The sequence below is a fragment of the Euprymna scolopes genome, chromosome 26, assembly GCF_053919585.1.
Source record: "Euprymna scolopes isolate OS-2025 chromosome 26, ASM5391958v1, whole genome shotgun sequence".
Classification (NCBI taxonomy): Eukaryota; Metazoa; Mollusca; class Cephalopoda; order Sepiida; family Sepiolidae; genus Euprymna; species Euprymna scolopes.
The window spans coordinates 49,191,084-49,218,157 of record NC_136507.1 but is presented as its reverse complement, the minus strand read 5'-3'; the positions used below and the strand labels follow the sequence as shown (position 1 = coordinate 49,218,157).

The 27,074-nt window shown below is 30.4% G+C and overlaps 1 protein-coding gene across 1 annotated transcript in view; it reads left to right on the top strand.

The window, feature by feature from the left end:
- LOC145248013 (X-linked retinitis pigmentosa GTPase regulator-like) overlaps positions 1 to 27,074 on the top strand; it is a 105,409-nt gene that overhangs the window by 78,067 nt on the left and 268 nt on the right. The window contains exons 12-18 of the mRNA XM_080109706.1: positions 517 to 629; positions 3,599 to 3,667; positions 12,496 to 12,684; positions 20,510 to 20,618; positions 21,941 to 22,168; positions 23,556 to 23,614; positions 24,377 to 24,553. Of these exons, the coding sequence (XP_079965832.1) occupies positions 517 to 629; positions 3,599 to 3,667; positions 12,496 to 12,684; positions 20,510 to 20,618; positions 21,941 to 22,168; positions 23,556 to 23,614; positions 24,377 to 24,553 (944 nt within the window). The remainder of the gene's footprint in view (positions 1 to 516; positions 630 to 3,598; positions 3,668 to 12,495; positions 12,685 to 20,509; positions 20,619 to 21,940; positions 22,169 to 23,555; positions 23,615 to 24,376; positions 24,554 to 27,074) is intronic.

Below are 27,074 nucleotides of genomic sequence, written 5' to 3'. Positions count from 1 at the left end.
AAAAAAGATGAGAAATTGAAATCCAAACGAAGATTGAGACAGTACAATATGCAACGTAACAATGATTAAAATGGTCGATTTCTTACGGAAAATGCTTAAATCCTGCCAAAATTAGTGGTATCCTTCCGAGATAAATACAATTTGGTATAGGCTGAGAATGAAAAAATTGAAAGTGATGAATAGATATCGTACACTTTGATTCCAAAGAGCAAGAAAATGTATTTTAGTTTAAGTTTTATGTTCGGCATAACAATAACATGAGATAAAATTAAAAAAAAAGAAATTTTCATTTGCATCTTTGGTAATCAAATGATCCCATCTTTTAAAGCAAAAGTAGATGGTGATGATATGCATGAGAACATGAAATTACTTGAGTATGTTATTATATAAATAAATAAAAATAAAAAACTTTTCTTTTGTATTTTTTTTAAGTGATAACATTTAAAAAGAGAAATATTAATGTTAACCAATTTCATAAAATGCTAATGATACAAAACCAAAAAAATCACTTTTTAGGAAATGTCTCAAAGACAAATGTTCCCAAAGATGGAGAAGGGAAAGAAAACCAATCCATGATTCATTTAAACAAAGATGAATGGAAATCTTCCAGTGATGAAACTAATATCAAGGTTAGTTGATCATTTTATTCTTCAAAGAATATTTGAATTTGACCATAATTCATTATCCGTGTTTTTGGTATCGTTTGAAAACTGATCATAAAATATTTTGGATCAAGTAAAGATTAGACACCCCGAAGCAGAAGACAAAGTTTGTCGAACATTTCAAGTGGCACCGGTTGTTCGACCTTGACATTGCTGTTGGTTGTTTGTAAACATGTCAAATGGCAAACATGTTCGAATGTTCGCGAGCAAGATTTTTTAAAAATATATTTACAAAACTTTTTAAGATTTAAAAGAAAAAATATATATTTACAAAACGTTTTCTCTAATATTAAATATTTTTTTAAGGATTTTTTCTATTTACGCAAAACTTTTTAATGTAAGTAATAAAACCAACGTATTTAAACAAAATATATTTAAATAAATGGGTGTCTTTCTCAGTGCATTCTTTTCATATATTTACAGAACTTTTTAATAAAACTATTAATAATAATAATAATAATATAAATAAATGGTAAATTTTTACAATGTGCCCCAGCATAATATAAACACTCCAACCTCCCTATGTTAAGAACAGCTTTCAGAATAAACACCTCCAACCTCAAAAACCGTTCTTAAGATGGGGAGGTTGGGAGGTGTTTATTCTGAAACCCGTTCTTAACATGGAGTTGTTGTGGGTGTTTATACTACGCTGGGGCAGGTTGTGAAATAATATCAAATAAATAAATACATTGACGTTGTAACTGAGAATTTCGGATGATGTCAATTAAAAAATACATAATTTAAAAAAAAAAAATTTAATAAAATTATTATAACCAAACTTTTAATGTCAGAAACAAATATAAAATAACTGACTTGTTCGGATTTTTGAGACCAAGATTAATTTTTATGTACAGTGTTTTTTTTAAAAATCTTTCTTTGTGCGTTTTTAATACAATTCAATATTTATTTAAAGTGTGATGTATGTAGGTGATCAGTGAAGGAGAAATACTTCTAGACAGAGACAATTTTTATGCATAATAAAACCAGAAGTATAAACAATCGAGATTTAAAAAAATATATTTTATTCACATATCTTTTATATCTTTTATTTTTATAAAGATGAAGTGTAGTATCACAAGATACAAATCTTTATGTAATTTTCATTTTTATTTAACCCCCCCCCCCAAAAAAAAAAAAAACTTGCTATTTGCTTACTTCTCCATAAAGACAAGTACAAGTAAGTTTAGCGTCCAAAATTTTCAGTTTCTAATGTTTTGTAATTAATTAATATAATTCATTCTTTTTATTTTTTTATTTTTATTCTAATTATAATTATTATTATTACTTTTATTAAAGTTCTGTAAATATATTTAAAAATCGCACTCAGAAAGACACCCATTTATTTTAATAAATTTTATTAAATATACGTTTGTTTTATTACACAAAAAGTTTTGTGTAAATAGAAAATTTTTTTTTTTAATCCTTAAAAGTTTTGTAAATATTTAATATTAAAGAAAATGTTTTGTAAATATATATTTTTTCTTTTAGATCTTAAAAAGTTTTGTAAATATATTTTTTAAAAAATCTTGCTCGCGAACATTCGACCATGTTTGCTATTTGACGTGCTTATAAACAACCAACAGCAATGTCAAGGTTGAACAACCAGTGCCACTTGAAATGTTCGACAATCTTTGTCTTCTGCTATGGGGTATCTAATCTTTACTTGATCCAATATTTTTCTTAAAAAATAAGATATCCAAACCAATAAATAACTTATTAAAAACTATCAATACACTGTATAATTTTCACTCTTTGAAATGTTGATATATCCTATCTGCTCCATAGTTTTCCTTTTAGATGTCTAAAAACAGAAGTTACTATTCCTTTTCTGCTAATGTCAGATGAAGATAGTGAAACCATTAAGCCAAGAAACACAAAATCTTCATCATTTATCTATTAGGATATTATGTCCAGAAGATTTTGTATTTGTCTTTGTTCGCTTTCATCCTCCATTTTTTTTTTGCTGTAAGCTCAGAAGTAGAAATCTTCAACTTATCAAAACTTATGTGGTGTGATGAGCATAACAAATATTTGAAGTGAGCACATTGATAAGCATCAGTGTTAATTGCAGACTTTCCAGTTTTTTCATCACACCTTTCAAAAATGCAGAAAATAAGAAACAACTTTGGCATACCCTTACAGATATTTCAAACTAATTTATGATTTTATGTGCGTTAATAACAACTGCACATTCTGTGTCTTTATATAAATTTTCAACACTGTTTATGTTTGTGTTATCAACTCTAATCATTTTGCACAGGGCCTTTCACAACATTGTGTCAGCATCCACTGTAAAGTTTTGTGCTCCTCTACCTTCTCTGCTTCCCTTTCCAAAAAAAAGATAAAGGTCACTTACTCTACAAAATAAATATATTTTTGTTCTCAGATTCATGTCATAGTTAATAATTTTGTCTTCAACTATTTTAGAATTTTTAATTATTGAAACAAAAAAAAGCATTATTTTCTACAAATATCTTAGTTTATTGATATTGCTATTAATGTTCTGGTTGTTTTTCTTGTTGATACTAACTTCCAATATTATGTTTAAGAATTTTTAGATAAAACTTGATAATTTATATTATTTAGATTTTTTGGACTACTGGACGCTTGATTCCTGAATGAACATGATAAACCTAAAAGATTCTATTTAGATTTTTCAGATTACTGTTCTCATCTTGAGTGTTATTTTCACAATGTTTCGGTAGAGGAAACAAAATGATATAAGAATATATTTTAAATAATAATACAAATGAAAATAACCTTTTAACTGAAAATTTTATCATGTTTTCTTTTTCACAATTGTTTAATATCTTTAAAATTTTACATTTTTTAAATAAAATTATGTTCTTTATACAAATCTAAAATCTTATTAAATTTTAATTGAACCTTGTACATATTCTTCCTCTGTTTAACTTTTATTTTTATTAAAACAAAAGCAACCAGTGAAAAGTTTATCAGAAATCCCCAAACCAAAAGCTGCTCCAAGAACACTCAAACCAGTTGAGGTATGTACATTTTGACTTTGTCTCTTTAGAATTCAGATTTAATTAAAATAGATAAACTTCCTGACAATATATAAATAATAAATATGTCGACCATAAATTTATATTTATAACTTCAATAACATTGGTGAAATGGCTATAATTACTGAAAAAGAGGAACGCATTTACTAAAAACCAAAAACAAAAAAAGGATCAAGTAATCTATTTCTTCAGATTATGCTTTTTTGCTTTTAGCAATATATTTGAAAGAAAATAAATTAATGAATGGGGGGAAAAAAGAAAAATGTTTTATCTTCCAAAATGTCTTTCATATAATATTTATTGTAGTTCTCTAACTAAGCAACCATTTCCTGAAAATATATTTTTGAACTCATAGATTTGGCTACTAAGTTGGTTGAATTTAGCTTTGATGAGAGCATGTATCACCAAATTGATGGAATATCAATGCACAGTCCAATTTTGTTCAATATTTCGTTGAATTTCAGGAACAGTTTTTGTTTCAACAGAATGTCAAAGCCATTACATTATTTCCATTATGTGGAATATATATTTGCCATATTTAAAATCTCACAGAGGCTAATGATTTTCTTTGGCAGTTGAATCTTTTTCACCCATATACTAAAGTTTAAAATGAAGAGGGAGGTTAATAATTCGTTAGCATTCTTAGATGGTTTCTCAAAAGATTCGAAAAATGCTTTTTAACCAGCATATACAGAAAGTGTATATTTACAAGCCAGTATATCAACTGGTATTCAGTCCCCCCCAAATCAGAAAAATCAATCTGATTAAGACATTAGTGAATCGGGCTTTGTTCATCTGCTCTAGTTCTAAACTAGATGCAGATCTTCAAAGAATAATAGAAATCCTTTCTTCTAATGTGTCCCCTTTACACAGCATTGAAAAAACTATCAAAGACAAAGTTGCCTCGTTTATCACTAAAAAATATTTTAGCCTCCACAAATGCCATGGATTGGCACCACAAGTCATGAATTATCATATAAAATCACTTCAGTTGTATCTTGCTGTTATGCTGCAACTAATAGTGTTCAGGACTTGTAAATGTTTTCCACTCTTTTAGTAAGCATGTTATCATCACCATTGTATACAATTTTGTTATTATTTTTATGACCAGTGCAAGGCTGACTACATTGGACATACTATTCAGCGATTAGAGGTAAAAATTTTCCAACATGCATCAAGTTCGATATGCAGGAAGAGACATTCAATTATTCAAATTGCTAAATGAAAAAAAATAATCAGGAAAAATAGATTATTTGATCCTCCGACCTGTTTCATTTTAGTTTTGGTTATAGAGACCTCTTTCTTTCTGAGTAATTATGACTATTTTACCAATATTACTGGAGTGTATCTTAAAAAATTTTATTCTTACAAATATATATATATATATATATATATATATATAAAATATAGTATGTTGGATTTATGAAGGATGAAGTTATTTTTGGTAGAAGATCTTGAGTAAGAGAGCTCTATGCAATGTAGAGCAAGAATAAAATTAGGAAGGAAAAAATGAAACCAACATTTTTAAGTCATATGTATGTACTATATATATATATATATATATATATATATATATATATATATATATATATATATATATATATATAACTCTTGGTTCGTTCGCAATTAAAAGTCTAAAAAACCACTGGACGGATAGCTTCCACGTTTTGGTATAATATGTTTACTATATCCATGTGTGTTTTTATATATTTCTTTTTAATTATAACATTATACTTAATTTTTCTATGATAAATAGGTGGTTTTCTTTGTACCGATAGGCCAATTTTTTTTATTTAGGGACAATTATTTATTACCGCTTCCTGTCACGTGACCAGTGTGTCCAATTTAGCGGTTTTCCTGCTAGATCTGGAGATTTCGTTTGCAATCTAGCGGGGAATTCTAGAAAATCTGGAGATATTTCGCACCCACCCACCCGCAATTTTAGATTAAAAAATAAAGAAAAGCGCTTGAAAATACTTTAAAACATAAAATAAACTCATTCATGTAAGTAAAAGAAAGTGGCATTTATTTATTGCCTTTGGTAACAATTATTTATTGATTATTTGTTTTGTTTTTCACCTTTTTTCGGCTAACCATTCTTAAATCTCGCTATAAAATCGATTTTTCCAATTACATTTTAGGTGGGGAGGGTATTTCAACCTCCGAAGTTTAGTTTAAAATACGATCTAAGCAATCCCGCTTAATTTAGAAGTATTTAGTCGAAAATTGTAAAAAGCAAGAAACAACAGCAGAAAAAAAAAAAAACCTTATACCAATACAGTAGAATTTAATTATCTACCAACCTAAATACTTTTAACATGCTAAAACAAAGTTTTTTTGTTTTTTTTATTTTTCTAATTTAAAAAAAAGGTTGCACCATTATTGTGATATTTAATTTGCAGTATATTTCAATTTAACTTTTATTATAAAAAGTTTGAGTTTATGATTTGTTTCTTGCAAAAAAAAAAAAAATACCCTCTCTGAAAAAAAAAACAGGTAAAACTAGCTTCATAAAATATGTAAGCCTTCTGGGGAGCTAACCGCTTCAATATAATTCCAGAAACATATAGTGAGAAAACACGGAACATTTTATATATTGAATATACTATATTTATAATTTTTTTATTGTAGGAAGTTAAAATATGGAGTTTTTGTTTTGGGTGGGGGGGATGAATTAGCGATTTTTGAAAATTTCAGATGATAAAAGTTAAAAATCTAGCGATTTTCTGGACATTTCTTTCTCCTGATCTCGCGGGTTTTTTTTTAAATATCAGAAAAGGATATTTTGGTCTCACAGGCTTAATGTAAACATAATGTGTTTACAATATCGGTAAATTTTCAATGGGTTTAATCACATGATTATTGATAATGTAACCATGTGATTGAAATTTGATTTAAATTAACCACACGTGGTCGCTTTGCTATCAAATATTCATCGAAAAATGGAGGGACAGACAATGAATGCCGACGCTCAAAGTGTATAAACATTTTGACCCTTCCCTTTGCTTAAAAATTCACCAAAAATCAGGAAATTAAGCAATTTTAATGAAAATTTCAGTATTTATCAAATAATGATCGCAGAATATAATGAACTAATTATTTTTTACTTAACTCTTAGTGGAAATGTTTTATTTTGTTTAAACAAAAAATACCTTTACTAAAGTTATGGTTTTCAGTAGTAAATAAAAAACGCAAGAATTTATTTTTGTTTTTTTTGTATAAATAAATCATCGTAATTTGTAACAATAAAAAATAATTTTTACAGGAACATTCCGAAAAAAGCCCCTAAAGTCCGTATTAATGAATTCAATATAACTCAAAGAAAAATAAATTTCTCACATTCTATCAGGAAATTAAAGATTCAATTAGATTCCTATTTCAGTCACCTAAATTATTTAGGGTGAAATGAGTTTAGGAATTTATAGCCAAACCTAAATTTTTTTTTTTTTTTTTTTTGCTTAAAAAAAATAGCATTAATACAATCAGTTATGTAAAATTTGCATAGAATGCTCTGCTTTACGGTTGTTGTAAAAATGGAACGGAAATTTGAATTTCATTCCCTTTTAAATTCAGTACATTTTTACATTACGTCCAACTCATCGTTCACATTCGACACATCAACTTTTATAGCTTTTCGGGTATGCTGGCGAGGTTAGGGGTGTCTATTCCGAAAGCCGTTCTAACATGGGTAGATTGGTAGGTGTGTCAGAAATTTCGTGAAAAATAGTGAATAATTCCACCCCGTTTTTCCAAGCTTATAACTCCTCGAAAAATGTAACTCAAGCCCTAATTTTTTTTTCAATTAAAGGAGCAAGGACCAAGGTTTCATTAAAAAAAAAAAAAATAAAACAAACAACATGTTTTTTTTAAAAAAAAAAGGTTTTGAACTTCGGACTTTACAAGTAAATTTCTAAAAACACTACTTTTTTTGTTTTAAATTTGAATATATTATTTATTGACCTTTTCTCTTCAATTTGTGATATATAACACTTTGGTGAGTAAATTAATTATTTACTTTTTAATAGACATTTCAAAATGGGAGGTGTGAATTATTCGACCCCCTGTCTTTCCAAGCTTATAACTACTCGAAAAATGTAATTCAAGCCCTAATTTTTTTTCAATTAAAGGAGCAAGGACCAAGGTTTCATTAAAAAAAAAAAAAAAAAAAAAACAAACAACGTGGTTTAAAAAAAAAAAACTTTGAACTTTACAGGTAAATTTCTAAAAAAAACTACCCTTTTTGTTTTAAATTTGAATATATTATTTATTAACTTTTTCTCTTCAATTTGTGATATATAAAACTTTGGTGTGTAAATTAATTATTTACTTTTTAATAGACACTTGAAAATGGGGGGGGGGACGTGAATTTAAAAAAAAAACGTTTGTCTTAAATATTATATTTGGTTTATTGGAAAGAGCATAAAATTTCACATTGATCCTGAAAATATCGTAAAAATAGAATCAATAGAAAAATTTTGATAAAAAGTTTAAAAATTGAAAAATATTGAGTTCGTAAAATTCATTACTGTTTTTTAAAAAATAAAAAAAAATATTTCTATTAATTTTAAAACAACTTTAATAGTTTATTTTGGAAGTATAATCCATAAAGAAAATAAACAACCCACTTTTAAAAGAGAAATTACGAGTTTTTTATATTTTATTCGCAGTTTCATGATAGGGGTGTAAAAAATTCCTACAAAAATTCTGATACATCTACTAGATTGGAGTGTTTATTCGTTGTAAACATACCCGACAACCTATAAATGTGGACATTTCCAATGTGAAAGCCGGACTTATGTAAAAAATAACAAAAAGATATACCTAACTTATTTTTTTGTTTTAAAATGGAATTATTTCCCTTTCGTTATTAACTTTTAAAAAAATTTTTTTTTTTTTAAATATTTTGTGTTTTATATACATAAAGTACAATTGTTGAAGGTTACTGTTTTGATTATTTTTTTTTTTTTTTTTTTTTACAAAGGCATCACCACATTATCAAGGCCCAGAGGCCACTCAAGGATAAGGGTTAAAGAGTGTACAGTAGAAATTGGTCAATATAGTAATCATTAGTAATGAAAATTTGGTAAATTTAATAACTTATATTGAACGGCTCATCAAGAACTTATTTACTTTAGACTTTAGATTATATTCGTTTGGGGGGGGGGGCACAATTAAAAAATTAAGAAAAATTAAAACGGAGTGAAATTTAAGTTTCTGTTCCATTTTTACAACAACCGTAAAACAGTGCATACTCAGCAAGTTTTATCATAATTTATAAGCATGATGTTGAAACACTAAATCAACATCTTATTTATTTTTCTATTTATTTTCTGAACATCTGTTAAAAAAAAAAAATAGTTTGTACATTCTCATGAAAAAAAGAATCAAACTTTTCTCTACATTCACATAACTATTTACAGTGTTCATGTAAAGCATTCATCTGTTCTTTTTATAATAAAAATTCCATTTTCAAAGAGAAACGTTTACTGCCAAATTTCTTTAAAAAAAAAAAAAAAAAAAAAAAATAAAAAGTGCAAGTTTTCCTGAAAAAAAAAACTTTCACCTAACAATTTATGGTAAAAAATTAATCTTTTTTTTTGGGGAAAAAAATAACTTTTATTGATTAAAAAAAATTGCAAAAAATAATAAAAGTAAATAAATGAACAAAATGTAATTTTTCTTGAGGAATGTGTTCCATTTTAACAAACTGAGCCACAGCAACGCGTGGCCGGGTACAGCTAGTATATATATATATATATATATATATATATATATATATATATACACACACACACACACACACACACACACACACACACACACACACACAGGGTGACCCCAAAAAACGAGCCCCAACTATAATTATCCCCTGTTTCTTCGTGTTTTGTCCGAATGAAATGAAACTTTGGTCATAACTAGTTTATTATATTCAAAACATCACATCAAAACACTAGGGTCTCACATGAAAACACTTTGGCCTTTTTTTCTCCGTTGACTGTAAAATGCTCAGTAAAACAATTGAATGTCCTCTGTTTTTTTGGGGGTCACCCTGTGTATATACATATATACATATATATATATATATATATTTTTTTTTTTAGAAAGGGGTCACCACTTATCAAGGCTCGGAGGTCACTCAAGGATAAGGGTTAATGAGTGTACAGTAGTCAATGGGAAAATGTAGTAGTGGAAATTTGGTAAATTGGATTACTTAAGGGGATAGCTCATCAAGAACTTGTTCATGTTGGACTGTAAGACGACCATATTGTAGTCAGTTAGAAAGCAGTAAAATGGAACAGAGTTCCACAGGTGTGCAGTTCTAAGAAAGAAGCTTCGTTCATGAAATCTATGTTTAGGTTTAGGCACGTTTAGGAATCTACATTTAGGTTTAGAGTGAGGGAAATTATTGATATTAGTTCCAGCTGGACGAGTGTTTTTCATGAAAGTCAAGCCAGGGGGTACCATAGATTGGAGCTCAGACAAGCACTTGCCATGAAAATAGCAATAAAGCAGAGACAGGCTCGCAACATCTCTTCTGTGAAAACAAAGTTGCAGGGAAGAGAAAAGGGATTCTGCCGCTAGACTACGAAGTCTGTTTTGAACTCTGTCAAGGCAGGATAAGCTGCTTCTAGCATCTGATGTGGCAACAATATTCCCTCTTTGGACGTACTTGGCTCTTATACAGGTAAAGAATTGCATCAGCAGTGAAATATCTACTGGAGTTGCAGAACGATTCCACCATTTTTCCAACAGCCTTAACAATGGATTTGATGTACGTGTTCCATCTCAGATCAGGAGTAAAAGTCAGACCCAGAAGCTTATGAAAACATGGAGCCTCCCCAAGATGAGAGCTATTCATTTCAATTGATGCCAGATGGGGATCATAGCGTTGATGATGGAAAGATAGAAGCTAGGTTTTAGATGCATAAAAATTAACCACCCACCTTTTTCCCCATTGCCCCATATGATCAAGATCAGAAGAGAGATAATCACAGAAAACTTGGTCGATTACGGCCTTTGAAGTTTTGCCATAAATTTCTACAAATGATGTAAGGATGTGATTTGGGAGATCATTAATGTAGATCAGGAAGAGAGTTGAGCCTAAGATGGACCCCTGAGGAACTCCAGCATTAATACTGTGAGCTTCTGATTTCTACCCATCAACCACTCCTCTTATGAACTTATCAGAGAGAAATGATTTAATAATTAAAAAGACATTTCCAGCTATACTGTAGCTGAAGATTTTGTGGAGTAGACCTCTCTACTATATATATATATATATATATATATATATATATATATATATATAATGTTTTTAGGGATACAAAATTTAAATATTGCAATTAGGAAGGAAAGACTTTTATGATTCATGATTAAAAGTAAATTTGTATATATATATATATATATATATATATATATATATATATATATATTCCTTTAATCTTCTCTCCAAAAAAGAGAAAAAAGGGGAACAGGTAAACGAAGATAAATTGGAAATTTGGCCACTATATTCTCTTTAATTTGGACCCTAACACATCGTGCCCTTATGATTTGTTTCAAGTTAAAATTAGATGAGGAATTGGAAACAATTACGGATACTTTATCCAAAAACGGGTACCCACTAGATGTGATTAGGTCAGTTATTCAAAGAAAATTGGCTGAATTCTCTCGAATTAAAGAGAATATAGTGGCCAAATGTCCAATTTATCTTTGATTGCCTTGGTTGGGTACAGTAAGTGAGAAATTTGCCAAACAAATAAGTTCAGCAGTTCATGGATGTTATTTTGCTGCCAATGTGCGTGTTGTGTTCTCTACGAGAACTTTATTACCATCTTCTCGAAAAGACGTTCTAAACCCCCACCCCCACCATAATAGTATCATTGTTTACAATTTTGAATGTGGTTGGGGGGCCAACTACTTAGGTTGAACGACATTAAGATTAGATGGAAGAATCCAACAACATGTACCCAGTAAAATTAGGAATGGAACCTACCGGGCAACGGATGTTGTTACTAACACGTATGGGTCTTCAATTACAGATCGTTTACTTAAAAACCCATCTTGTGCAGTGCACTTTAGCACAGACTCTTTTTCTATTCTGATTCGTGCTCATTCACTATATCACCTTAAGATCTTAGAGACTATTCACATTCGACTTAGAAAACCTTCCCTTTGCAAGCAAAGGGAATGCCTCTTGGGTTTGAATGTGATTAATCTCTAGGGTATTCGACCATAACGCTGTTTTATTTTAATCGTTTTCCCACTTTTTTTTTTCTCCCCGTAAATTGAATAAAACGCAATTTTAATCGCTTTTTCATTCTTTGTTTTAAAAATTCCCTCGATACAGCTTTGAGAAGCGAGGGTCGAAACCTGTCAGCTGACTTCCCATTTCTCTTTCTTTCCTCTCCTGTTTGCGCTTTTTTCCCTTTTTGGAGAGAAGATTAAAGGAATATATATATATATATATCTATATTTATATATATACAAATTTACTTTTAATCATAAATCATAAGTCTTCCCTTCCTAATTGCAATATATATATATATATATATATATATATAATATTATTATGAGCATTATAAACAGTAGATTTTATGGCATATTTCCAAGAATCAAGCACTTGGATTAAATAATACCATTCTTAATGAAAGATGATTTATTAATAGAGACTGCCATTTTGATGGGTCATAGGTCATATTGTTTGTGATCATGCTTTGATAAATTTATCCTAAACCAAAAAAAAAGAAAATTAATTTTCACATACTTTTTCATTGTATCAAATAATGTATTTTTTTTTGTTTTTTTGCTAGGCAAGAAATGGTCATGCCACAACTGAAAGTGATTCAAGTGATTTACTGGAAGAAAGTCACATTCCCATTGTGAATGTTTCACAAAAGAATATGAAAGAGAAAATGGTAAATGATGATGCTCAGTCAATTCAGGAAGTTGCCAACCAGAAAATGTCTCCATCGCATATGAACGGGTTTTCCACAAATTTAGTAAGTCTTAGTGTTGGGACAATTAATCAAAATCAGAAAAAAAAAAAAAAAAAAAAAAAAAACAGAAGAAAGTAGGGGATATCAAAATCAGAAAACTCTAAGCATAAAATCTAATTCTAAAAACTATTCTTTTTCTTATTTTTTTCGTCTAAAACTTAATTTTCTTCTATTACTGACACGAGTTAAAAATATAGATGAAAATCTCACAATTAGCTTATGAAAATGATACATTAAGAAATTTGTTAAATTAAAAAGAAAATTACATTTAAACATACATGAGAACTCTCAACTAATTTCCTCTCCTAAAATGAAATTCTACGTTTCTAGTCAATTTTAGAACCTGAATCAGTAATTGCTTCAGAATCTGGCATATAAAAGAGAATCAATAATTGTATTAGAATCGGGAACAATATTGGAATTGTTTAATCACTGATAAGTAAAAAAGTAGAAAAGATTTAACAATAGATTTATGTTCTTGAATCTTTATAAAAGGATTAGTTCATCACACTTGAGTTTGAAATAGTATTTTTATCACTAAATGTGCAGATTTAATGGATATAGTTATTTTACATTCAAGCATTTCTATAACAATCTTTGTCTATTAGTTGGTCTGTCATGATTAAGTTCAAAATACCATTTTCGTCAGTCTGTCATGTTTTAGTTTAAAATAAAATTTTTGTTGTCACACTTATGTTTCAAATTGTAACAATAGAGACAAAAATGAAAACTTACCAGTTTCAAAGCATACTTGATGTTTTATGTGCTAAGCAACTGTTTTCTAGAGAGACAAGAACTTGCAGTTATAATTGCAGATTTTGGTAGAACTAATTTGTATATGTAAAAACCAACTTATTTTAAAAGAGACAGATCAAAACTAGAAATGGAATTAAGTTTTAGGCGGCAGAAAGAAAGCATTTAGTTGCTGCTTTTTTTTTTACATCAGAGAACTAACAAACGCTATGAATTGTGCTTAAAGAATCATTTATTTCCAATACATAAGTGCAGCTGTGAAAATTGCAATCAAGGAAAAGGCAATAAAAAATAAAAAGTGCAAAATGTACCTCAGAAGATATAAATAAATAGCACTTAAGAGATAAAAGTAAATAGTCATGAGAGTGACACCAGATGAATTTGAGAAAAAGTTTTCCCAAGACCATATACAATGAGAAATATGACTACCAAACTATACCAATAAACTGTTGAGGAATATTTCATAAATTTCTAATAAAAAGGGTTATTTTAAGTTTAAATCTTGCATTCAATTTAAATAGATATAAAAATTTTAGCTTTTTACCTTGTTGGCATTTTAAAAATTTTTTTATATTTAGCCTTTAAAGGCGAAAGAAAAGAATTGTTACTACAGTTAGCTAATTGACCACCTTACCTTTTTACTCTATACTTGGAATCTTTTATGGTCAAGAATTTAGCAAGGAATGATGACGTTGTGATATTTCGACATTGTGATTTGCAAAGGGCCAAAAAACAAATGTCTGCATATCCTATAAAAAGATAAATCTCGCAGCAACTACAGTTTTTACAATATTGAATGCAAAAAAAGTCCCTTTGGAAGTTTGAACTGTTATTGTAACCTAATTATGGCCGTATGAGAGATTTACACACACGTTTGTTTATTACAAGCATTTTTAAAGGTGTCCATACATTGCTATAGGAGGCTATGTCTACCTGTTCATCATTCGGCTGGTCATGCTTCAGTTTAAAATAGAATTTTCATCATTAGACACACAAATTGAAAGAATGGATCCGTTATTGTTTTTAAAAACTTATTTCATTAAATTTGATAAGATTATGTATTTACTGCATGTTTGTCAAATAATTTGCTAATTTGCATGATCATTATCATTTTGCAAAGTTTGCTATTTGAAATCCTTGAAACAAAATTTTAAATAACAAACATTACATTCATAATTTTATTGTGAATAAAGGAAAGAAGAAATCCTTTATCTGGATGATTGTGTGTGTGTGCGTGCGTATGTGCACGTATGTGTGTGAATTTTGTTTTCAATTTATAATTTCGAAGTAGATGGCAATATGTGAAAAATCAGGTTAGTCTCATTAAAAAAATGCCAAAAATGAATATTTTGTTATCAAAGTAAAACAGTATTCATAACGAAAACTATTTTTATATTTAAAGCAAAGCATTCGTTTAATTTCAAAACAAAAAAAGGATAGATAATGAGTAAATTTTCTTTTTGCAAAGCAATATGCAAATTAGTTAAGCTTACAACTTTAATTATCTCAACATAATCAGTAAAAGGATAGTGTGTTCCTATTTGTGTCAAGTATGTAAAATAATCACATTTCTATATGTGTGAAGTGTGTAAAAAGATTACATGTTTTTATTTGTATAAAGGTGAATTAATGTTAAATAGGCTTTTTTGATATTACATGAAAATTAAGCCCAACTTTTGCATATATTCATTTAGCTGAAGATTATGAATAATAATAGCAATAAAACTATTGTGTATATATATGTTGCTTATTTATTTATTCATTTTTAGGCAGGGAACTTTGAATGAAAATATATTTCAGAAAAATATTTTTTATCATAAAAACATGTGAGTCATTCAAAAGTTTAATTTTTCTCGCATATGGTCCCACAATCTACAGACGCAATTTTTACAAACTCTAGGCTGTATTTTGACAATGACATCTCGAATGTTGTTTTCCAAGTAGTCTATTGTGTCTGGTGTATCAGTGTAGACATTGGACTTTCCATATCCCAAAAGAAAATAACTTAATGGGGTTAAATCACATGAATAAGGTGCAGGATTTGCACAGGCGTGAAAAGTCCATGAATGTATTTATTTGTTTCCCCACCAAAGCAAATTAGGCACAAGGCCGTTTTTAATGTGGGGTAAAAAAAATAATAATTGTCCCAGTATAGAGGTTTCCCCTCCATTGACTGGTACAAATTATCTTAAGTGCAGCATCTGCAGAACAGATACTACACTTTGAGGTATTTATTTGCTCCCCCACTGAGCAAATTAGGCACAAGGCCGATTTTTAAAGTGAGGAGTGAAGGGGGAATGGGGACCAACTCCCCGGGGAGTAGGGGAGCTGGATAGTGACAATTGGTATGAAGGGTTGCCCCTTCATTGACCAAGGTCTTATATGTGGGGTCGCCCCCACATATGGTCTTTGCTTGCAGTATCTGCCGGAACAGATTGAAAGAATGGATCCGTTATTGATCCCGGCCCGAAGGCCAAGAACAACAAAAATCCATGAATTTTGAGCTTTATCTTGAAAAGACCTTATTTCTGTTGTTGCTTTGAAAAAGTCTTGAAAATACGAAAAATGTCTTAAAAAGGCCTTGGAAATCATAATCTTTATGTTCAGTAAGAGTTTGTGTCAGAATATAAAAAATAAAATCGAAATAAATACTATTATAATATTTAAAAAATATTGATTAAAACACTATTAAAATATTTTTAAATATTTAACATAAAATCAAAATAAATATATTCTTATGAAATTGTATCATATTATTATTTCCGGTATTGTTGATACAAGTGTTACAAAAAAACTGCCAGATTTTTTTTTTTTTTTTTTTTTTTTATTTACACAGTAATCACCACTTATCAAGGCCCGGAAGCCACTCAGGGATAAGGGTTATTGCAAGTACATTACGTTAGTGTGGAGATTTGATGAAGTGTTTAATTAAGGGGGCGGTTCATTAGGAATTTGTTAACATTGGACTTGAAGACATCCAAGTTGTAGTCCGGAGGGAAGCAGGCAGACGGAACAGAGTTCCACAGGCGTGCAGTTCTAAGAAAGAAGCTTTGTTCATGGAATCCGCGTTTTGATTTAGGCACAGATATAGAGTGGGAGAAATTTTTCACAGTGGATTCAGCTAGACGGGTGTTTTTCGTGAAAGATTGGCAAGGGGGGACCAGAGATTGGAGTTCAGACGAGCACCTGCCATGGAAATAACGATAAAACAAGGAAAGGCTCAAAACGTCTCTTCTGTGGGAGAGAGGTTGCAGGGTAGAGAAAAGAGCATCCCCCACTAAGCCACGAAGTCTATTTTGTACAGATATGGCAACAGTATTCCATCCTTAGACGTACTTGGCTTTTATATAGATAGAGAATTGCATCAGTAGTGAGATATCTTCTGGAGTGGTAGAAGGATCCCACCATCTTTCCAGCGACCTTGGCAACAGACTTGATGTACGTGTTCCATTTCAGATGAGGAGTAAAGGTCAAACCCAGAAGCTTGTTAAAACACGGGGCCTCACCCAGACGAGAGCCATCCATCACAATTGATGCCAGCTGGGGATCAGAGCGTTGATGATGTAAGGATAGGAGTTTGGTTTTGGATGCATTAAAGGTAACCAGCCACATCTTCCCCCACTGAACCACGCGCTCGAGATCAGAGGAGAGAAAATCACAGAGAACTTTGTCATTTACAGCCTTTGATGTGTTGCCGTAGATGGTCGTGTCATCAGCATAGATGTCAACGAATGATTTAAGTATGTGTTTAGGGAGGTCATTGATGTAGATCAGGAAGAGAGCTGGGCCCAGGATTGACCCCTGAGGGACTCCAGCATTTATATTGCAGGCCTCCGATTTTTGTCCATTGTACTTTATCCATATATGTAGCTGAAGTGAAATTGAGAATCGAAATAAATACTATCAAAGTGTTTTTTAAATATTAATTAAAATATTAAGCACTTATGTAGGTCACAATGATTATGCAAGGGAGGCAACTAGCATCGACTAAATAAAAATAAGCATGGTTTTGCAAAAGATAATTTGGGACGCCAAAAAATCTAACAAATAATATAGCAATTTAAAGTAAAAAAAGACCTTCTCTTGGAAATTGCCAAGGCAGTTTATGAAAAGGAAACAAATTAATTCACAAAGTAAAAATAATAATAATTCAAATAACAACAAAAATGAATACACAAATACTATACCCGAACAATTATAATCAGTTACTCAATCGAAAAAGGAAACAAATTAATGAACTAAAATGAAACCATGTTAAGTAACAAAATAATTAAACTTGTTAATTAATGTACACAAAACAAAAAGTAAATAAACTGTAACAATATAACAATGAACTTGTTGACTTAATGAAGAAAAAAATCATATCCTATATTAATTGCAATTATTATAAGGGAATATGTCTCTCGTTTCCCTCTAAATAAATTCCATAAGATGAAGGTCGAACATCTCACTTTTGGTCTCCAACAATTTGCGGATGTGTCTTTTGGAATGAGACCAAAATCTTTCATTTTAAAATAAGCAATTTGTTTTTCTTTATTTTAAATATTAATAACAAATTTGCAAATGCTGCTCGGGTGTTAGTCTCTTCATGATGAATTACTAAACCAAGCTGAACTCAAAATAACTGATAGTTGCCAAATGTGCAATTAAAGAAATAGAGTTTTCAATTAAAAGTTTGTCATCTCTAAAAAAAAAACACATGACAATAAAAATTATGTATGAATAATAAAATATAATAAATTTTTAGAAACAAATTAAGCATACACATCTTCGTTTCCAAGTTAGCAAATTACCATATATTCATCATTTTAATATATATTCAAATTACTATATATGCATTATTTTATTTATTTATTTTTTATTACAAAGGAATCACCATTTATCAAGGCCCAGAGGCCACTGGAGGATAAGGGTTAAAGAGTGTACAGTGGTCAAAAGGACAATATCATAGTAATTGTTAGAAGTGTAAATTAGGTAAATTGCTTTACTTAAGGGAAACGGTTCATCAAGAACTTGTTTACATTGGACTTGAGGATGGCGATATTGTAGTCAGCTGGAAAGCAGGTAAACGGAAGACAGTTCCACAAGTGTGCAGTTTTAAGAAAGAAGCTTTGTTCATGGAATCTATGTTTAAGTTTAGGCACAGATAAAGAGTGGGGTAAATTATTGAGTGTTTCTTGTGAAAGTTTGGCAAGAGGGGATCATAGATTGGAGTTCAGATGAGCACTTGCCATGAAAATAAGAAAACAGAGACAGGCTCGCAATGTCTCTTCTGTGAGAAAGAGGTTGTAGGGAAAAGAAAAGAGCATCCCCCACTAGGCTACGAAATCTATTCTGAACTCTTTCAAGGCAGGATGAGGTCTTCCTAGCAGCTCCTGCCCAGATGTGATGGACTTGGCTCTTATATAGGTAGAGAATTGCATCAACAGGTAGATATCTACTGGATCGATAGAAGGATCCCATCATTTTTCCAGCGATCTTGGCAACGGATTTAATGTATGTATTCCATTTTAGATCAGGAGTAAAGGTGAAGCCCAGAATCTTGTCAAAACATGGAGCCTCCCCAAGATGAGAGCCATTCATTTTAATTGATGCCAGATGGGGATCAGAACATTGATGATGGAAAGATAGAAGCTTGGTTTTAGATGCATTAAAAGTAACCAGCCACTTTTTTCCCCCCATTGTACCACATTCTCAAGATCAGAGGAGAGACAACCAGAAAGAAGTTGATCGTTTATGGCCTTTGATGTGCTGCCATAAATGCTAGTGTCGTCAGCATAAATGTCTTTGGAAGATCATTAATGGAGACCAGGAAGAGAGTTGGACTCAGGATGGACCCCTGAGGAATTCCAGCATTAATACTTCTTCTGATTTCTGCCCATCAACCACTACTCTTATGAACCTATCAGAGAGAAATGATTTAATATTTGAAAAGACATTTGAAATGATTTAATAATTGAAAAAACATTTCCAGCTATACCATAGCTGGAGATCTTGTGAAGTAGACCTTTATGCTATACCCTATCAAAGGCCTTTGATATGTCAAGAGCAATTGCCCTAGAAAGAAAGCCTCCGTCAAGGGTTTCGCTAATCCTATGAGAAATAACTGTAAGCACATCCGCTATAGATCTAGCAGAACAGAAATCATATTGCATGTCACTAAGAAGATTATTTTTGCTGAGGTGGTTGACTACTTTATTCAACACAGATTCAAGTAACTTATTCATGACTCATAGGAGACTTATTGGTCTGTCCTGAGACCGAGATGACCGATCACTTGAATTCTTAAATACAGGGCATATCAGTGAGATTTTCCAGGGTGTTGGGAAGCAATTCTTCTTAAGACAACGATTTGTAAGTATGGGAGCTAGTTCTGGTTGAAGCTTTTTAAGCACTATAATTGGAATGCCATCAGGACCAGTTGCTTTACTGGAATCAAGGTTTTTGATTAGCTTGGCAACATCACGCACAGATATTTGTATGTCGCATAGCATGTTTTTTGATACAGGAGGAAATATGGGGGGGGGGCAGCCTTGGTTGCATAGAGTAGAATTAGCTGCAAAGAGTTTGGCTTTGTCTGATGCTGATGAACTGGATTCATTTTGATGTGAGTATACTTCACATAAAGAGACAATTCTCATTTATTCATTTAGATTTCTCTAAAGATTCAATTTTTTGTTTGTTTTGGTAAGTGCTCAGCATGGGGACAAATATGTAATAAGTGTAAAAAGAAAAATCACTTTTAAGCCATATGTAAATGAAAACAATGTAAATATGCTGTCAGTCCTTTGTAGTGAAGATACAAATAACACCATAGACAGGCAGAAAATGTAAAAGAAGTCATGGGCACAAGAACCATACGTGGTTGTTTTTAATAATTCTGCGAAACCCAAGATAAATAACATTCAAAATGCATGCGTAATATTCTTTGTATGTTTTATTGTCGCATCACAAACAACATCTAAATATATAATGATACGCGCAGTACATATTATAATAGATGGCATATATTAGAAGAATGCCTGCGAGTAGAGTGACTGAAACATTGTTCTAATAGCATTTTTCTCTCTCTCAGATTAATGGTGATGCTGTCAATCCTGAGTTAAATGATGTTGAAGAGGCAAGCAAAGAAAAGAAAAAGATGATAAAGGAAGAGAAAGGAAAAGTCAAGATGAAAGATAAAGGTGGTTTTATTGAAATTACTTTCAATTTTTTAGTGGACAGATATAACACAAGCGATCTTTTCAATTCTTAGGGTTAGGCTTAGTCTGATGTTAAAATAAAATAATCTTCCTGCTTGAAATTCTGAAAAGTCGTTTTGTATACAGAAATTTAGAGCTAAAAAACAAAACAGATAAAGAATCATGTAGGGAGATCCATTTGATATCAAACTAACAAAAAAATTGATCCCCTCCGCTAAAAATTGAGCGAGCAATTATTCCAAAGATTTTTTTGCAATATGAAAATTCAATACTTAATCTATTGGGAAGTATCCAGTTTTACTTTTTATGCCCGTCAGCTTGTTGCATATTTGTAGACATGACAGCCACTGCTGATCCTTTACTTTTATGCTCATCGGCGCATTCTCTCAAAAATTGAAATACTTGAATAAATTGCTTTTTTTTTTTATTCAATTTTCTTATGATTTAATTATAATAAATAAATTTGAAAAATAAATTGTGGAAGTAAACATGATTTATTTTACTTTTCTTCTTGCTAGGTAATAAAACATATTTTTTTAATTAACTGGTATGCACTTGGGACTATAATTGGCCTTTTGGTCAAAATCAAAGTGTAGCATCTGTTCTTCAGATGCTGCACTTCTATTTCTTGTTCTCTTTCGGTGGAGGAGAAATCTTTCACGGCTGAGACAATTTTTATTTTTGTACCTTTTCTCCACGTTAAAAAACGACCCTGGTGTCTAACTCTGTCCTGTGGGGAGGCATAGTAAATAGGTACAATAACTAGATACATAAATATAACCAGATACATAAATATAACTCAATGAAAGTAAAGAACTAAAAAACAAAACAGTTTTAGTCACAATTTTACATAGACTAAATGAAAAATAAAGAATTTTTCAAAACATTATTGGCGAAAAAAACAAACAATTCAGACTAATTTTATTTCAGATGTTCCTTTAAATGTGAAATCTGAAGGATAAAAATGAACAGAACTGAAATATATTGAATTAGTGCTGTTCACTTAAAAAATACACTTTGTTACAATTGTCGAAATTAATATTTGCAAATGACAAACATTGAGTTGTCAGTAAAAATCAACACTATTGTTTATGCTGACAAGTTGACAGGCATTAAAGAGCAGCAGCTTTTGAGCTGATGAGCATAAAAATCTAAGAAAAATAAGTAAATTTGTTTGAAAATTACGATTTGTTGGCGGACATATAAAAACAATGAAAATGAGGATACATGTTGAATATTAAAAGAGGAAGGCATAAGTTGAGTAAAAAGAAAAGGATATCGGCATTGTTTTTCTCTTATTTCAGATAAGATGAAGAAGAGTAAAGAGAGGCTCGAATCTGACAGATCTGAAACTGAGGAATTAGAATCAAAAGATGAAGATCAGGAAATCAGAAGAGGAAGAAGCTTGAAGAAGGCAGTAAAGAAATTGGAGGATAAAAAGATGGAAAAGCAGAAGACTAATTTAAAGAAGCAGAAAGACGAGAGTGAAGAAGAGGATGAAGAAGAAGACAGAAAGACTAAAAAGAATCAAGGTCATTAGTTTTTAATTTGGTTAATTCATGGGTCACCAATTTTACTGGAATTATGGATCATTTGGTTTTGTGCCATTTTGAAAAGAATAAAAACTTTTGGAATTTTCATTTCATTGACTATTGCAGTCTGATGGATGTTTTATCTTGAAAAATTAACACTTCTCCAGTTTCAGTGTTCCAGTAGATAAACACAGCAGACAATGGATTAAAAATGATTCTTGTAGTTATGAATGAACAGTTATGTAGGTTGGGTAGAGCTCTCTTGCAGCTGCACATTTTCTTTTTAAAAAGCTTTTATTGCATTTATTATATCTTATAAAATAAAGATGATTATTTCTCCATAATGTGATTTTTTTAATTGACATTGATTTCTTGCATATGTCATCACAAATGATCTCAATGTTCATAATGATAATACCAAACAACTTGGCAAACCGTATCTACACTCAATTACTAAAAACTATTACTATATGCAACAAAATTACAATAAATAATTGTGTATCACGGTCAATAAAATACATGTAGATCACTGTAGGATGATCCAAATTAAAGACCCACTATCATTTTAAAATAACATCAATGTTATCGAGAAAATAATAATGAACAAGTTTGGAAATGTTTTCAGAAGAGATTTTGAAATGAATATATAGTTAACATTTAAAGAAGAATTTCTCATAAACGACCTCGATTAGGCATCTAAAGTGCTGGCCTGATCATATCTGCAGCAATGTAGATCTTCCTTTGCTAATGGTGGAAAGAATCGCAAAACACTGAACATATGGGCGGATTGTGTATAAAGAAAGTGTGCAAAGATCCTCTGAGGATTCTGCAATGAAGTATGTTATTGAAATGAACAGATTTAGCATGCTATCTGATGTCATTTAAATGCCCCCCCTCTTGATACATTGCATGAATGATGTTCCTGATAAAGGAAAAACAATTGTGGTTTCTAGGTTGTCTATTTTTTGAATTAGGTTGTAAACAGATTTTCAATCCTCTCATAGTATTCATAATTTAACTGTTAATAAATCCACCTCATTAACCCTTATCCTCATACATGTTTTAGCTTTGATGGTGATTGATTTAGTATATTAAACGAAAATTGCACATGCAATTTAATTTACTTTTACTTTTTTGGGAACGGGTTAATCTGTACAACTACGTTTTTATCTTCTTTTTTAATAAAAATATTTGGTCAATAATGATTAGAATGTATGAAAAGAAAAACTGAGCAACAATTGAACAACAATTAAATTCTTTACAATTAGTAAACAAAAATTACATCTTCAGTCACACAACCAATTATTTAACGTGTGTGTTGTATTTTGACAAAAAAAAAGTCATAATTGAAACCAAATGTCACTTTCTGTTTTCTCTTTCTTTTCAGATTCTCTAAATAAGAAAAATTCCAAATCCAAAGGAGGGAAAAAAATCCAAGAGAAAAAGGTGAGACTTTGGAAAATTGGATCAAATTTCACTACACCAGTGAAAAAGTGTCTAACATCAATATATAATATAAATAAGCACCAAAAATGTTGAAATGAGATTTTAAGAGTTTATGACTATTCCTGTGTTCATTTCTGTTTGTTTGATTTTGTAGCAAGTAGTTCCAGAAACATATTGCTATGTCTGTTTTAGAGAATTTTTTTCAGTTCTTCTGATAAAATGTCTATTTCTTATATAGGCTGCTGCTCGAATTGCATAATTTTATAAATATTCTAAAATAAAATAAAATAGCTATTGGATCATTCTAAAAATATATTCGATAAAAAGGACACTATTTGTATTGTAAATTTTAAGTAAAAACCTTTTTTGTTGTTTCTTTTTTTTAATTTATTTTGAAAGCATTTAAACTATCAAATAGAAAGTTATTTGAATTCTACATTCGCATACAAAAAAATTGGAAAGAATCAAAGTGCATTTCAATAAGTACTTATATCACATTGCAAAATAATGTCATAATAGAAATTATAAAGCACTTATTTTTTTGTGGCAGGGTCGTTATAAAGTCTTGATTCCTGAACAAAAAATATATACAGCAGCAACAGGTGGAAAGATTTTTGAAAAATAAATAAATAAATAAATAAAATGAAGAAAATAAATAAGCCAAGAAATTGCTGACGAAATGTTTTGTTTGTTATATCTTTATAACATTAGCCAACATTTTAGTAAAACAACAATAGTAAACTGTGATATTTGTCTTTAAAGGGAGAAGAGAAAGGATTTGGTCAAAAAAAAAAGATAGGTGGCGGAGATGGAGAAGATGAAGGAGATGATAAAGAAGGAGAGGGAGGGGAAGATGAAGATGATCCAATCGATAAATTGGTTTTTGCTGAGGATGTGAATGCAAAATCTGGGAATAAAGAAAATGATGCAACGAAAAAGGTAAGCAGCACACAAAAACAACAAAATTTGTATATATAAAAAAAAAAATCTGATGGTTTAATAAATCACTTCTATTTCTTTTATTTGTATTATTTCAATTTTACCAAGAATTACATTTTTCAAATCAACATTTCATATCAACTGTTTAGCATTCTAATAATAATAATAATAATAATAAGGTGAACATATACAACTGTATATACCTTTCTTTGCTTGTCTTTAAATTCAGAATTTTTTGTTTTTTACATAGTAACAAATTTTCATATATATAAAAAAAATAATTTGAAAAGTTTACTTGTTCAATTTTAGATAAATACTTCTACTTAATTTTTGGACTAGTCTTTAACCAAACAATTGTGCTTAAAAACTCTTTTCAGAATTTGGAGCCATAATATTTTAATTTATTTACTTAGCCAGATGATCCCCTCTCTAAAAATTAAACAGGTTTTCAGAAGATTTTTAGTTCTGAGAATTTGATGTTCAATCGATATTAAAAAAAAGGAATTAAATAGCTAACATTTTAAAAATGGGAGGAGGATTAAAAAATCCTTGGCAAATATCAACTTCAGTAAAATTGTTTTATGCTAAACTTAACTCCCAACTAAAAATGAGACAAGTCAATGGAAAAATAAATATTATAATATAAAAATTTGGTATTTAATTGATAGTAATTCAAAACAAAATTTATAGAGGAACGTAACTTGGGAAAACGTGTTGGATTTGCCGACCTAAAAAGATGTGGTTTTCTTTTCGCTAAATATAAAGAAAATAAGTGTTTATTATAAAAACAATTTAAAATGATGTTAAATATTGGCAACATTTTTCAAATAGATTATTAATGGAAATTTACAACCAAAATTATACTATTACTTCTATTATCCCCTGGTGCAATCAGGTGGCCGCTGGCAGACCCTGGGTGTGGCAGCAGGACTCGGCCTTGGCCCACAAGTCCAAAGAGACCAAGGCTTGGCTTCAGAAGGTTTGCTTTGACTTTGTGCTCTTCTCTCACTGGCTTCCCTCCTCCTCCGACTTGAACCCACTGAACTACTTTGTTTGGTCATATGCCAAGAACATCACCAACATGACCTCCCACAACACCAAAGCCAACCTAATCGCCACCATCAGCTAAGTGTTTGCTGAGCACCTGCCAGCACTTGTAGAAAAGGCATGCTCCCAGTTCTGGACCTGTATTGAGGCAGTGATTGAGGCTGAAGGCGGCTACATTGAATAGATGTCAGCTCTACTACATAATCAAGTTACCTGAATTGATTTTTTAATAAAAGTTTTAAAATTAAGCTGTAGTGGATCATTTTATGCTGAAACTATACATGTTTTATATACGATTGGTTTGTAAATTTATTTTGTAAACAATAGTTTTGATTTTACTCCTAGAGGGTATTAATACTCTGGATCAGAGTGGGCCTGGGAGTAATAAGTTTTACTTTGAAATGATTAAAAGAACAAAAAGAAAAAGAAACATTTTTTTTTCCTAATCACTAAATCTTTTAAAACCTTATAGGAACCAGGGTTGGGACGTGTGTGTGTGAAGCCACTGTCCAGTGTTTTTAGTGCTTAACACTACCTAATTTATTTATTTACCAACTTGATAACTTGTTAAAAAGTAGATATTTTTACTTTTAATTAAAGTATCTTTGAAGTTTTCTTTATTGACGACTTTTGAAAAACGTATTTACTTTTAATTGTAAACTTTTTATTAGAAAAAACATTATAAATTGTAAAAATTGTAAATTACACAAAAATAACGTTTGTCAATAATAAAGAAGCTTTTGTTAAATTAAAAACGTAAGACACCAAAAGTATTTTCTTTCTTTTATGAAAACATGGTAGAAGGAATTTTATTTGTTCATTGGGATAGATTAGACACAAGATCGAGGAAAGTGGGATTTGAAAAGCTGACGCCCGAGAGGAAGAACACGTTAAGTAAACAAAAATTGTCCAGGCAGCCCCATTGGCATTCTCCCATAGGGGCATCTCAGGTGTTTAACAATAAACTAATCCTTTCTCAAAAGATGAGAAGGTAAAGCCTGGGATGGTGGATCTCCTAAAACTGAACAGTACCATACCTTAAACAGATAGAACAAACCATCTTCACAAATGGCCTAGACTTGACTAGTTTGATTTTCCTATGAACTCCAGAGTTGAGATGTTATGTTTATTTTTTATTATTTCACTGCCTTTTTTACTTTTATATTGAAATTTTAATTATTGTAAAAATATCAATAATTACGATAAATTTCATTCATAGGTTAAAAGAGAAATATCTCCATTACTATTGGTTCTAAAGTAAAAGTCCAGTGATTAGTCTGAGAATCACTCAACGTCTCAACAAGAAATGTTAGTTATTTCCTATAAACAATGATTATGGGATGTCGATTTACTATAGGTGTGGGATTTACATTATATGAGGAAAAATACAGGCAGACAATCTTTGTCATCATATTGTATTTTAATCGAAATCAATCATTTTTGTTGACTCCATGTTTTCCTTTTTCTTTTACAG